General features: G+C 50.6%; 1 protein-coding gene across 1 annotated transcript; it reads right to left on the reverse strand.

Annotated features, from left to right (window-relative positions):
- Window positions 1-1709: 1709 nt before the first annotated feature.
- LOC130486403 (tumor necrosis factor ligand superfamily member 10-like) lies at window positions 1710-13780 on the reverse strand. The gene is made up of 5 exons (XM_056859668.1): window positions 13553-13780; window positions 5637-5783; window positions 4765-4801; window positions 3777-3887; window positions 1710-2151 (listed from the first exon to the last, which is right to left on the reverse strand). Exons 1-5 carry the CDS (start codon window positions 13763-13765, stop codon window positions 1712-1714), a joined length of 948 nt encoding a protein of 315 aa, XP_056715646.1. The 5' UTR covers window positions 13766-13780; the 3' UTR covers window positions 1710-1711.
- Between the last annotated feature and the right edge of the window lie 226 nt (window positions 13781-14006).

Consider the following 14006-nt stretch of genomic DNA (forward strand, 5'->3'; position numbering starts at 1 on the left):
ACGGGCTTTAATTTGCGTGGGCACCACTAAAGTGGGCCCATCTGTGAAATGTGAGAAAGCCAGAGACTACGAATACAGGAAGGTGGCAGACCCAGGCAGAAATGGTTAGGAAAGCTCCCTGCTGAGTTCAGCACTACAGCAAGCTGTAAGGAAAACTTACATAGGCACCCAGTGCTTGCAGTGGAACAAGGATCTGGTTCAGGGATCGCAATACAGGTCACTTGTATGGTGAGATCTCTGCTGCTACTGGAGCCTAGCAAATCTAACAGTGGGGAGAATGCAGTGTAGGGGCAGCTGCCTCTATAAGAACAAAGGGCTCAGGTTTGTTCAGAGGCAAACCGAGGTTAGATTTGGGGAGGGCCTGGCCCCTCTGCTTTTAACAGCATCCAGGACAAAGCATTTAGCAAGCAGGACATTTTTTTCCCCTTGAGCAGGAAAAGGCTTCATTTCCATAGTTGCTAAGAACACAGGAGCAAGGCCTTGAAAACACTGGCAACCTAGGACAAATCCAAAAGGCTCCAGGATTCCTGCTTTAAGACTTAATTAGGGGGGGTTGCTCCCTCCCTTGCTGTCGTTTTTTCCTTTGGGATCGACTTCTGGAGTTTACTTAATCTGCCAAGAAGTCATGGTTGGTTTCTTCCCTCTCCAGCAGTTTAGCAGAGTGGGGAAGGAGGGTCCTGTAGGTAAGCATCACTGGGAGAAGAAAGCAGGGAAGCTACAGGAGGCCTGGCTCTGAACGGGTGTACCTGGGTCCATATACTCCTGAAAGGAAGTGAAACGCTAGCCCCTGTCTCCGAGATGCCCGCAGACTCTGCGAATGGGTGACATACTGACCTACATTTGGGCGAATGCAGTGACGCTGTGAATTTTTTGTCTTAATTGAAGCAAGCGGAGGAGCGTGGTTCTTGTCTGAATGCCATGAGAGCTGTCAGGTCACTTATGTGAGCAACCCGAAATGGGGTGATCTTCAGGAAGCGATCCTAGCGCAATGGGGAGATGAGTTTCACATTTTTAAGTAAATAGTCCCAGCAAGGTCTGGATTAGTAGAAAAGAAATCACATATAGGCAAGACTTGAGAGACAGTCACTGTGATCCATGAAAGCCCTGCAGATGCCCTCTTGGAGGCTGTTTTTCTGTGCCCTCGGTCCAAGCACCAGCCTGCCTCGAAACCTACTAGCTAAACAGTGACATGAGACTAGTGTATCGTATCCCTCTGCACGTCTGTTAAGTGGATGGGGCTTCTGGAGCTCCCTCTTATTTCACCAGTTCTAGCCACTTGGCAGAAGGTACCTGCTTTCTATGGCCTGCGCGGCAGCAGTGCCTCCTTTCCCTTGGCCATGTGTGAACAGACATACAACAAAGAGAAGTTCTTGACACAGGAGCCACAGATTGCAAGATGCTCTCAGGGTCCTCTCCACCCATGTTAGAAGGGAGGGAGATTTTCGGTCTCAAGAGGCCTCAGTTCCTGGCTCTTGCCTCTTGAGGAGAGCCACTAACAATGGAAAAAATTATGAGATGCTGAGCCTGCAGTTAGGCTGCGACAGTAAGCAGGAGCCCTGACACAGGGCATTGTCTGTTAAGTTAAGCTAGTGCATCTGGTTCAGATGCCCATACATTCACCCCCTAAGCGGAAGGGTCATATGATGACCCACCCAGCATTGCAGCTCGTGACTTCCAGCAGGAGTCTGTTTTGCAAGACGTTCCACTTGCTTCACGCATCAAGACGGAAGGCTCCAAAATAGCTGCCTTCCTCATCGTAGTTGATATCCAGCGTGGAGACGGACACAAAGAGCCTATCGCCAGCTCTGAGGTCAAAGAGGCCCCCTTGGTAAAGAGCATGGAGCCCGTAGGTGGCATCCTGCGCCCAGCACTTGGTGCCCACCCCTTTCAGCAGTGTGATGGTCTGCCCATTGTTGCTCTGGAGGTTGATGCACTGCACCAGCTGATGGCCCACGGCCTGGGAAGTCATGCCTTCTGTGGGGTAGCGGAAGTAGATCTGGGCATAGATGTAGTATTTTCCTGGCTGGCTCACTTGCAGCTTGCCATCCTGGTAGGAGAGGTTCTGCAGGTGTGAATGCATGGTTCTATTGGCCCAGTAAGGAATTGGGAGCTGGCAGGACTGAGGCAGCTCCCCAAAGAGCCCTGGGCTACCTGCAAGGAAAACATAAGGAGAGGCATCACAGGGAAGCCAATGTCTGAGCAGCCATTTAGGGCTGGGATCGCATTTGCATGATGGATGACAGGTATCTCTGCCCAATCTGCTTTTACATGCAAGAGTAGCTTATGGGGCAGTGAAGCCAGGTGGGGGTCGCTTGGGAAGCTCCCCTGCACAGATGGGAGAAGAAGAAGAGTTGGCTTTTATATGCCGACTTTCTCTACTACCAAAGGAAGAATCAAACCGGTTTACAATCACCTTCCCTTCCTCTCCTCACAATACACCCTGTGAGGTAGGCAGGGCTGAGAGAGCTCTAATAAAGCTCTGACTAGCCCAAGGTCACCCAGCTGGCTTCATGTGGAGAAGTGGGGAAACCAACCCGGATCAACAGATTAGCGTCCGCAGCTCACGTGGAGGAGTGAGGAATCAAACCTGGTTCTCCAGATTAGAGGCCACCGCTCCAAACCACTGATATTAACCACTACACCATGCTGGCTGTCTAGAAGTGGCATGCTCTCTCCTGCTCATGAACAGAGGGGACTGTCTTTAGGAACTTCCGAGGGAACCAGGACCAGCTCTCTCCTCCTATCTTGACAAAGGTCCCAGTGCCTTCACTTTAGTAATGGCAGCTATTGCTATTTCCACTGCTGCTTGCAGACAAACCCATACAGAGAAGATCCATTAACTGACCTTTGCAAGGATAGCTGTAACAGTGTAGATGTATGCAAAAACCTGGAGTTAAGCAGCGGGACAAGGATACCTCCTCCCTACTGTCCTACTTGTGAGCTTCCCAGAAGCATCTGATCAGTTGCTACAGGAGAATAAACTGTAGCGTGCTAGAATAACCACACTAGAATTGACTGACCTCTGACCTCTGCCACGGAGCCATGGTCTTTGAAGCTGTGTGCCCGGCAGGACAATTGGAACAGTTCCTAGCCGTTGGGGATGGACCGTGGTTCAGTGGCAGAGCCTCTGCTTGGCATGCAGAAGGTCCCAGGTTCAAGCCTTGGCATCTCCAGTTAAAGGGACTAGGCAAGTAGGTGATGTGAAAGACCTCTGCCTGAGACCCTGGAGAGCCGCTGCTGGTCTGAGTAGACAATACTGACTTTGATGGACCCAGGGTCCGATTCAGTATAAGGCAGCTTCATGTGACCTGCCCCCACAGCAAGGCATCGTTGGCTTAGAGCAGTGGAAGAAGCAGCAGCAGAGCAAAAGAAGGCAGAGGTAATTTATGCATGGGAGGTTTTGCCTTGGATTTGCCGCTCTCTAGATGCACATTTTCCCAATCCGAATTCTCAAAACTCAAAAATAAACCCTCATGCAGAGGTTTAAGAATTCAGATGGGGAAAATGTGCATCCAGAAAGCGGCAAATCCAAGGCAAAATTTCCCATGCATAAATGGCCAGAGTCTGACCTCGACAAGTGTGCCAAAGCCAGGGAGCCTCTATGATGCTCAAGCAGGGGCTCTGCTAGGGCAATGTGAGAGCCTGTAAATGAACTCACATGGAGGAAATCTCCAACAATAACAGACGTGCATGACTGAGGTCTACAGTGATGTGGGCTCATGGGCTCCACTTGACCCCTCAGACTACCCTCCCTTTGGCTTTAAATTATCACTCACCTGCCTGGGATGGGTTCCACCCTCTGAGCGTGAGGTGTGCTGAAGGTTTGCTGCCCGGCTGCCTGATCACCAGCTGCCTGCCGGAAGAGTTGGTGGGCTTTTGGGAGGTATCTGCAGCAAAAGAGAGACAGTTGTCAACCTGTGTGTGTCAGAAGTTAAGGGAAACGGGTTATGGGGGGGTGGGGTAGTTCAAGTGTTGTCGGAGGAATGAGGATTTGTCCCTGGTACCAAATCCCCACCCCTAAGAGAAGCCAGCCTTCCTTAATCCTCTTGCTACTGGGGACTCGGTGCCTTTGGGGTCAGGGTGTGGTTTTCCTAGAAGCAAATGGAAGCATCGCTTTCTCAAACTGCTCCGGCCAATCATAGCTTGATTAGAGCGGGGTGGGGAATGTCAGGCCCGGGGGCCGTGTAAGGCCCACGAAAGCATTTTGTCTGGCCCTACGTGGGTCCTGGCAGATCTCTAGCTCAGAAGGATCTAAGACTGGCGATCTGCTCAAAAGCCAAGTCGCTCTACATGGCAGACACTTGGAGCCGTCTCCGGTCGTTCCTCTTGGCTAAATGTTTCACCAAATATAGCAGACTAATTTTTAAGTTGATAATTTTGTATGGCCCGCGAATGATGTTATAAATATCTAAATGGCCTTTGGCAGAAAAAAAGTTCCCCACCCTTGGATTAGAGGGAGGAGGGACGGAATGTGCTGGTCACTACTGGCTTTTGTGTTTGAAAATTTAGGCAAGAGGATCAAAGAGGAACAGATGGGGGGGAACCCATTCCAAGACATGGTGGAAGAACTCTCTCTCCCCACCCCACCAGCTGTGGTGCAGCCAATCCTAGGTTTGTCCAAGCGTCCTTGCCTACCCATGTTATGGAAACAGACGCTTTTGCCCAAATTTCCTTTGAACCCAGTTTGCACCTATTAGTTGATTTCTGCAATGAATTATTTAACCCATAGAGCCATCCTGCCCAACCGTCCCTGTTTTGACTCACCAGTCTGAGCACTCTTACGAATAACGTTCTCTGTCACCTAGAAGAAAGGGAAGGAAAGACAAGCTCAGAGAATGTTTCTTTAGTTCTGGTAATCCCAATTGATTTACTTGACTGGCAGGGAGAACGCAGGTCGCCTGATTTTAACTGGATTTTGAGACAAAAATGAGATTGAGTTGGGGCAGGGTTTATTTCAGATGGCAGCATATGCTTTTGGCCAAATCTGTGATGCCTTCTCCCCTACAGGGTTGCTCACCTCCAGGTGGGACCTGGAGATCTCCAGGAATTACGACTCATCTCTAGGTGACAGAGATCAGTTCCCTCTGAGAAAATGGCTGCTTTGGAGGGTGCGTTTTATGGCATTAAACCCCGAGATCCATCCTCTCTCCAAACTTTACCCTCTTTAGGCCCCACCTTCAAATCTTCAGGAATTTTCTGACCTGGACTTGGCAACCCTAAAGGTAAAGGTAGTCCCCCTGTGCAAACACTGGGTCATTCCTGACCCATGGGGTGACGTCACATCCCGACGTTTACTAGGCAGACTATGTTTATGGGGTGGTTTGCCAGTGCCTTCCCCAGTCATCTTTCCTTTACCCCCAGCAAGCTGGGTACTCATTTTACCCACCTTGGAAGGATGGAAGGCTGAGTCAACCTTGAGCCGGCTACCTGAAACCCCCCCATCATTATCAGGGGCTGTTCTTATGCCCTGGTCAACACCCAAATGTGGTAACCCTGAACTCTGGCAACTATTTTGAGAACGCTGAGATTAATTTACCAGAAGGAGGGGATAGAGAAGCAACTAAAGAGCTCAACCTGGCCCTCCCTGCCCCCCCATATTGCTATATTCCCAACCATCTCCCCCACCTGAGGCTCACCATGGCGATGTAGGTCTTGATGTTGCTGGCCAGCTTGAGGCACGACTGGTTGCCGATCAACTCATCCAGGTCTGAGAGTTCCTGCATTCGGCTGAGGAGCAAGAGGCAATGCCCCTCCTCAGAGCTGCCTTGGGCCTGGGCTTTGAGCTGAGCAAGGAGGAAGAAGGGGTCTGTTAGGGAGGGAGATGGAGACAGGGGGCAAAATGCCTGCCTATTGATGGGAGAGAGCCTGCAGCCTCTCACTGTATCCTCAGTTGAAGCCTCTGCTGGGTAAAAATGGTGCCTATCTTTCTATACACAGCACTTTTACACAGGTGATCATCTCCTTATGCACAAGCATTGAGCAATTTCCTGCCTGGAGGCAATTACTTTGTCAGAGAGTTAGCTAAGATTTTTCAGTTCTGCCTTTTGTAAATTAATGAACAAACGTGTATGCGAATATACTGCCTGCAACCCATTGTATATCTCTGCCTTACAGCTGGCTGTAAGCTAAGTACAGACAGCAACAGCTGTGGCCTCTGGCCTGACCAGCTGGAGGTTAGCCAAGGGGTTAAATAGAGCAGTACGAGGCCCGCTGCCCCAGCCGCGTGTTTCTAAAGCAGAAAATACATCCCAGAGATGAGGCTGTATCTCCTCCTGTCCCCCTTTCAGGAATGTCTCCCCCACATGCCAGCAGGAAGCTAGAGGTGGCAAGAGGGCAGTTGTTTTTGCCAACCAAATGGAGGCAACAAAGACCCAGAGGGAGCAAGTCTGTATCTGCTGAGCACGGAGCAGCAATGCAGTGACTCACTGTGGTTAAACTGGGCATCCAGCCCATTGCTTCAGTGATCCCCGAGGAACTGGGTCAGGCATTGTGAAATGAACTCTGTGTGTGTGTGTACATTTGTGTTTAAAAACAGGAGTGTGCACGAGAGAGAGAGCCTGCCAGAGCTGGGCCACAGACATGCCTGCAGGCTACTGGTGAGGCTGAGTCAGCACATCGTTTCCCTGCAGACACTGCTAAGACCTGACTAAGGCTGAATGAGACGGTCTCCACTCACTGCAGATGAGCTGTCTCCAACCACCTGGGGGGGACAGCAAGATGCCGGCCATCTTTTAATATAGGTCTTCCTGGTCTCTGAGATGCTTCCTACCAGGACACTATGACATTTCCCTCACTGAAGTGCCATCTGTTTCCTGGCCTCTTTCAGTTCCCACCAGCTATGATGCCAGCAGATCACACTGGACCCACATTCACTTAAATCCCCATTTGCTAACTATGGCCGACCAGCATGGGCATTGCTCCTGAAACCATTAATCTTAGGTTTCTGCAGAACTGTTGAGGACACAGAACTACTGAGGATATTGTGTTTATAAAATAAAACCAGTAAGAACAAACTTAATTTTAAGAAACACGAAGTTCAAAGTGTACAATAAACCTAACCTTTTCTAATCCTATCCCTAAGATCTTCCATTACTGACTCACTTTATGAAAATGCTACCTATCTAACCTGTGTGTATAAAGTGCTGTCAAGTCATAGCCAACTTACGGTGACTCCCCAGGGGTTTCAAGGCAAGAGATGGTTAGAGGTGGTTTGCCATCACCCGCACAGAGAGACCCTGGACTTCCTTGCTGGTCTCCCATCCAAGTACTAGCCAGAGCCCACCCTGCTTAGCTTCTGTGATCTGATGAGATTAGGCTAATTGGGGCCATCAGGCTCAAGGTACTTATCTAACCTAGCTCTACCGAAAAAGAACAAAAAATGAACTTTCTTTCTTAACTTCCCTGTATCGCCCAGGCTAGCCTGATCTCATCAGATCTCAGAAGCTAAGCAGGGTCAGCCCTGGTTAGTATTTGGATGGGAGACCACCAAGGAAGTCCAGGGTTGCTGTGCAGAGGAAGGCACTGGCAAACCACCTCTGTTAGTCTCTTGCCATGAACACCCCAAAAAGGGGTCGCCATAAGTCGGCTGCGACTTGACGGCACTTTACACACACACACACACCTCCCACCTCAATTACATCATCTCATCCAATCAGAACACTTCACTCCTCTCTCGTTCTGCTACTTGCTCACTGCATTTCACATACTTTCCCCCCTCCCAGTCCATATTCTTTCCTTTTAAACCGCCTATCAAGAACTATGTACACAATTTCAACCTTTATGGCACTTTCTTCTGACCTTACATGTGTCACATCACAGATACTCACTATGCTCCCTCCCTTGAGATTCTCTGACCAATGCTAATCTTCATTAACTCCCTGGGAGGTGGCAAGATGTTTACAGAGAATTTCTGCTTGCCTTTCTCTTCAGCCCCATGCAGGCAGCACACACAGGCACATGCTCATAGTTCATGGTCAAAGATCCAGAAAGAGAATAGGCAGGGTGTGTACAGAAGGATGAGGGGGTAGCACTTTCTTCCCCAGAGCTCGTCACACGCCAATGGGATTGTCACCTTTTTCCTAACAGAGATCCTGTGCTTTTAGCAGCTGCAGGATCTAAGCTAGTGCATCAGGCAGTGCACCAAAGACAAGGGAGCAAGTTATTGTTAGGATAATTAGTAGAAAGAACTAAATACTACATAGGTGATCGAGGTAACACCACCTGCTTGATTTGACCTCCCCCTCCCCTGGATCTCAGGCCTGAATCACACACAAGGAATCCTGCAGAATCAGACTAAAGGTCTTGTATCTTGCAAACAAGGTGCTTCTAGGAAAGCAGCAAGCAAAAAATGAACACAACAGCCCTCTTTGATATTACACCCACCAACTGGTATTAGTATACTATATCTACACAAGGAGATTCCATTTAGCCATCACCATATAGATGTGTGATCTGTGTGTGTGTGTGTGTTAAGTGCCGTCAAGTCACTTCCAACTCACGGTGACCCTATGAATTAATGTCCTCCAGAATGTCCTATCTTTGACAGCCTTGCTCAGCCTTGTGTGATCAAGCCTCCCATTTAAACGAAAAACTGTGTTTGAGCTGTTTGATTGGCAGTGGTCAATTCCACATGCAAGACGTAATGGCAGAAACAGCAACTAAGGAGCAATGTGTGAGCACACCAACGTTCAGCTTTGAAAAGGCAGCAAAGTTAGTAACAGTCGCTCTTCTGAGCAACATCCCAGCCTGCAACAGGCTCCTCTTGAGCCGGAGGGTACTTCCCTTCCTTCCTTTCCTGCACGCAACGTTGGAAACTTGAGACTGCAGCTGAGGGGAAAATGAAACCCAAATTAAGCCTCTGAGTTTAGTTCGGGGAACTGTGACGGCCACTCCCATCCTTCTCCAGCAACAAAACACACACCTGTTTACTGACCTTCTCCAAGAATTACAAGAGCCAGACTCTTATCGCCGCGGAGTTGCCACTCTTGTGGCACTGCCTGATAAGGAGACGGTGGAGGCTGCTGGCACAGGGAGCCGACTGGCTTACTTCAGGAACCCTGAACCTTGCTTTCCTTTCCTTTTATCCCTTAGAAGCTCCTTGATCAATTGATCTTGAGCAGCATATATCTAGTGTTGGAGGGATATAAGGACTGAAACAAATCTTGCCACTGACAATGTAGCCTTGGGGTCCCTATCGCTTAGTAAAAAAGGCATTATGTCAGTCACAGAGGCATTGGATTTGTATATTCCTGAACCTTGCTTACATGCGTCATGCATGTCTTGTGGGGTGCTCGGTGCCAGCAGGCCCAGCATCTGCCATGACCTCATTGGGAACAACTGCCACTTATAACCCTGTCTTCTCTAATTCTTTGTTGGATGAGAGTATAAGCTAACAGCATGGTGTAGTGATAAAGAGCAGTGGTTTGGAGTGGTGGACTCTAATCTGGAGAACCGGGTTTGATTCCCCACTCCTCCACATGAGCGGCGGACACTAATCTGGATTTGTTTTCCCACTCCTGCACATGAAGCCAGCTGGGTGACCCTGGTCACAGCTCTCTTAGAACTCTCTCTGCCTCACCTACCTCGCAGGGTGTCTATAGTGGGGAGGGGGAGGGGCTTGTAAGCCGGTTTGATTCTTCCTTAAGTGGTAGAGAAAGTTGGCATATAAAAACCAACTCTTCTTTTTCGTCTTCTACCAAATAGTTGCAGCAATTCTGCACTGAAGGACCTCTCTGTTATCACCCACTGGCTTTTGGAGACACCAGGCCCCAGTGCGGCTGCTGTGTTTTATGGATGGAGGCTTTGTGTTTCCAGCGGCTGGGTAACTGGCAGAGGTCAACAGGGGAAGCTCTACTAGTCACGACTTTTCTATGTTAGCAAAAACTTCCCCTGTGAATTTCAGCCTGGTGTGGTGGTATTAAAGACAGACAAGTACCAGTCCTTTAGAAAAGGGGGGCAATATTTACACCCCCCACAGGCACGGAGGAAACTAAACAGACAGCGTTTTCTGTATCCTAGGGTTGAGTGGCAGGTTGCCAAATGTGTATAAAAAACTGTAAGGGTCACTTCTAAGAAGCTACAAGGAAATGCTTTTCCCCACTGTGGTTAATTATTGTACAAAAGATCCACATGCAAAGCAGGCCATGGCTGAAGATGCCGGACACTTTCCTTCACCAATATCTCACCTGCTGCAGCTTCTTCACATCAAATCTCCCCCACATGCAACCTGGGCCTCTCTCATTCAAAAGCCTTTTCTGTTAGGATGCATTTGAACAGCCGCAACCTTTCCTGGGGGGACAGGACTGCACACTCTGGCTTTGTTTCACTTGAACTGATGGTCAGTAGTGTTTGAACCCCAGCTCAACCCAACAGTCTTCCAGGAGCCCCTGGTTGTAACATCCCCATTTCACTGAGACTGCTTAATATCTGTTCTGATGCTGGTCCCCACCTTTGCCATCAGAAGTTACTGATCAGTGTTTGCAGAATGTTACTCACACTCTTATCAGCTTGTCTAGACATTCTTGGGTACCCTTATCCACTTAGTCTACAGTGGCTTCCTCCTGTCCAAGAATCTGTCCCACTCCAACCCTCCTGAATACAACCTGTTGACTGATGAAAAACAGTTCTCTTCCTGCACTTCCAGAAAGGAAGGTTTGATCTCCCCCATACACTATGACATCAGTAAAGGGTTCAAGATTCATGAGAACTCTTCCCCCACCCCAGAAATGAGATATATTAGCTTCAGAACACAGCCCATCTTGCATGCATCCATTCTGCTGTAACTTGTAGTCTTTTCCTTCTAAATTTTGATAGGAACCAAAAATGTATTTATGTTATCTGATGTCCATCCCATCCCAAAATGCAACTGTGAAAGATCCCATTCGACTTTTGAGGGGTTGGGAGAAGATTCCAGTCTTCTCCCAACCTCTCAAAAGCCAGGCCAAGGGGAGAGGGGAAGGCCACAGCAACTTTGAGCTTCCCATATCTTTCTTGCACCTGTATGTGAATGTTGTTAATGCCCAGACAAAATGCAAAAGACAGCCAGGTTTGTTACATGTAAATACAGATTTTACTGTCAAATGGCAGATGTGGGGAATGGAAAAAATTATACACATGTGACTTGCTATAGTGGTTTTGGGGCCCTTCTGAAAGATGCCCAAAGCCCCTTTGCCATCACAGCAGACTGAGGGAATTTCTACAAAGAGCAGCCTAGCTAAAGAACTGTGCCTCCACATTTCCCCAAGGGGAGGGGTGGAATTAAAAACAGCTACTGTTGCACAACATAGGTAGGGTTGTCAACCTCCAGGTGGTGGCTGGAGATCTCCTGGGACCACAACTGGTCTGCAGATGACAGAGATCAGTTCACCTGGAGGGAATGGCTGCTTTGGAAGGTGGACTCTATGCCAGTATACCCCATTGAAGGGTCTCCCCTCCCCAAACTCTCCCCTCCTGAGGCTCCACCCCCAAATCTCCAGGTATTGTCCAACCTGGCGCTGGTAACCCTAAACATAGAGCAAATGCAATACTAAACTGATTTTCTTTCTCACACACATGCTTTATTTAGTGTGTTCTGTGTTTTGGATAAGCCACACCAACACTTGTGGAAGTCTGTGTATCTTGAGTTGAGGGCACTTTCTCGCTCAGCAAGTTAGGTATAAACTGGACTGGCAGTTTCTACTGCAGACCTTGGAAAATCACCCTCCGTGGTATCTCCGGCAATCGGAAACCTGAAGATTTCAAAACATCGAAGTCCTTGATGTTTACTCAGGCCTTAAACGTGCAAGGAGCGCGAACCTGCCTTTGGTTTATCTTTGCAAATGAAGGAGCCCGTCTGTAAAAACTGCAAGCTCCTAATCTGAGGCAGCCACAAACCCTCCAGAGCCAGGCTCGCAACCAAATCCCGGTCTTGGGCCAGGACAACCAACCCTTTTTCATTGTTGCTTTTCCTCCAAGGAAGGGGGGGGGAAGAGATGGGAGCTGTGGGAAGGGCAGCAATCTGGTTTCACTTTCCCGCAGGGCTGTTTATCCCTCTGCTGCTCAGGTCAGCGCGGCCATCCTGGTGCAGCCCGTCAAAATACTTGGAAAGCGTGACTGGAGGGGGGAGAGGAGCTCTGGCTCGAAGCATCCCCCCCCCCAATTCCTGATCTCTGCCGCTCCAAACAACCTCAACAGGAATTTAGCCCAACAGCGGCCGGGTCCGTTTCAGGTCGGAAAAACGTAGAAGAGAGGCTTTAAGCCCCTGTCCCCATCCCCGAGGGCGCGCCTGCATTGAAGTGCCAGTTATGCACGGGGGGGGGGGAAGGTTTTGCCTTGGGTCTGCCGCTCTCGAGATGCACATTTCCCCCATCCACATTCTCAGAACTCTGAATGGGGGCTCATTGTTGAGTTTGGAGAATTCGGATGGAGAAAATGTGCATCTAGGGTGGCAAATTCAAGGCGAAACCTCCCGTGCATAGCTGGCTCTTTAGAACTTCGGCTCGGCAATCGCAGGTTTGCAAACTGCCGCCCCCCCCTCCCCTTACGCACCCTCGGCTCCTTCCCGGCGGCGCAAGGACGGCCTCTGGGCAGCCAACCCGAAGAACTGGAGAGGGGGGCTGGCTCTTCACGCCAGTTTCTGAAGAGACGCCAATTCAAGGGCCGCCTGCAAGAGTGCTGAGGGCTAGCAACTTGGGCGTGCTGTTCATCTCAAACGCGCCTGCTAAGGAGCAAGTCCCATTGACCGCCGCGGGACTGAGGCCATTTATGCACGGGAGGTTTTGCTTTGGAGTGACCACTCTCTAGGTGCGCGTTGCCCTGACCTGGGTGGCCCAGGCTAGCCTGATCTCGTCAGATCTCAGAAGCTAAGCAGGGTCAGCGCTGGTTAGTATTTGGATGGGAGCCACCAAAGAAGTCCAGGGTCTCTATGCAGAGGAAGGCACTGGCAAACCACCTCTGTTAGCCTCTTGCCATGAAAACCCCAAAAGGGGTCGCCTGAAGTCGGCTGCGACTTGACGGCACTTTACACACACAGAGAGATGCACCTTTCCCCCGTCCAAATTCTCAAAGCTGCAAAATAAGCCCCCATACCGAGTTCTGAGCATTTGGATGGGGGAAATGGGCATCTGGAGAGCGGCAAACCCGAGGCAAAACTTCCCGTGCCGAAATGGCCTGGCTTTGGAGGAAGCGTGCTTTGACTCGTACTACCCGGGCTGCGGTTTCCAACAGAGTTACTTGAAAGCGCGTCTCGCTGCCGAAACCGAGGGCTTCTCCCGCGAGCAAAAGAGGGCTCGTTTGGAGAGAAGCCACTCCGACTCCAGATGGGACTAAAGCGGGGAGGGGAGGGGGGTTTAGACGCCGGCGGACCGAACTCTCGTGGCCTTTTGCCCGAGAAAGGCACTCCCAGACCCGCCAACCCAAACCCGACCCCGCGTCTGCAGCGCCGAGGTGGCCAGGGGGCCAAAGGCTCTGCCGTCGGACTTTCCAACCAGTCGGCGAGGGAGGGGGGCTTGGGCCCCCTCCGGCTGAAGGGCTTTGCAGCCGGCGGGCCAGAAAATGCGCTCCCCGCTCCCCTCACCTTGGAGATGGACATCGTGAAGTAGACAAAGAGGCCGGTGCTGGAGGCGATCTGCAGGGCCAGGATGCCCATGGCGGCCACGGCCAGCCAGACCGGGCTGCAGCGCTTCTTCCGACGGTACTTCTCGGCCCGCGGCCCGTCGGCCAGCATGTGGGCCGCCGAGTCGCTGCTGTCGGATCGGCAGTACGGCTGGCTGGGGGCTGCCTGGGCCATGCTGGCGGCATCCAGAGGCGATCCAGAACTTCTCCGCTCCCGGCCGAGGAGGAGGCGGCGGCTCCGGCTGTGATTCGGGCCCGCCTCCGTGGGCTGGGCGGACGAAGTTCAAACCCCCCAGCCCGCCGGATAAACAAAGAAGGCCGCCCAACCACGTGGAGGAGGAGGCGTTGCTCAGCCGACCAGGGGCGCTTTCACACATGCCGAATAATGCACTTTCAGTGCACTTTGCAGATGGATT

This window comes from Euleptes europaea, chromosome 13 (assembly GCF_029931775.1).
Source record: "Euleptes europaea isolate rEulEur1 chromosome 13, rEulEur1.hap1, whole genome shotgun sequence".
NCBI classification, from domain to species: Eukaryota; Metazoa; Chordata; class Lepidosauria; order Squamata; family Sphaerodactylidae; genus Euleptes; species Euleptes europaea.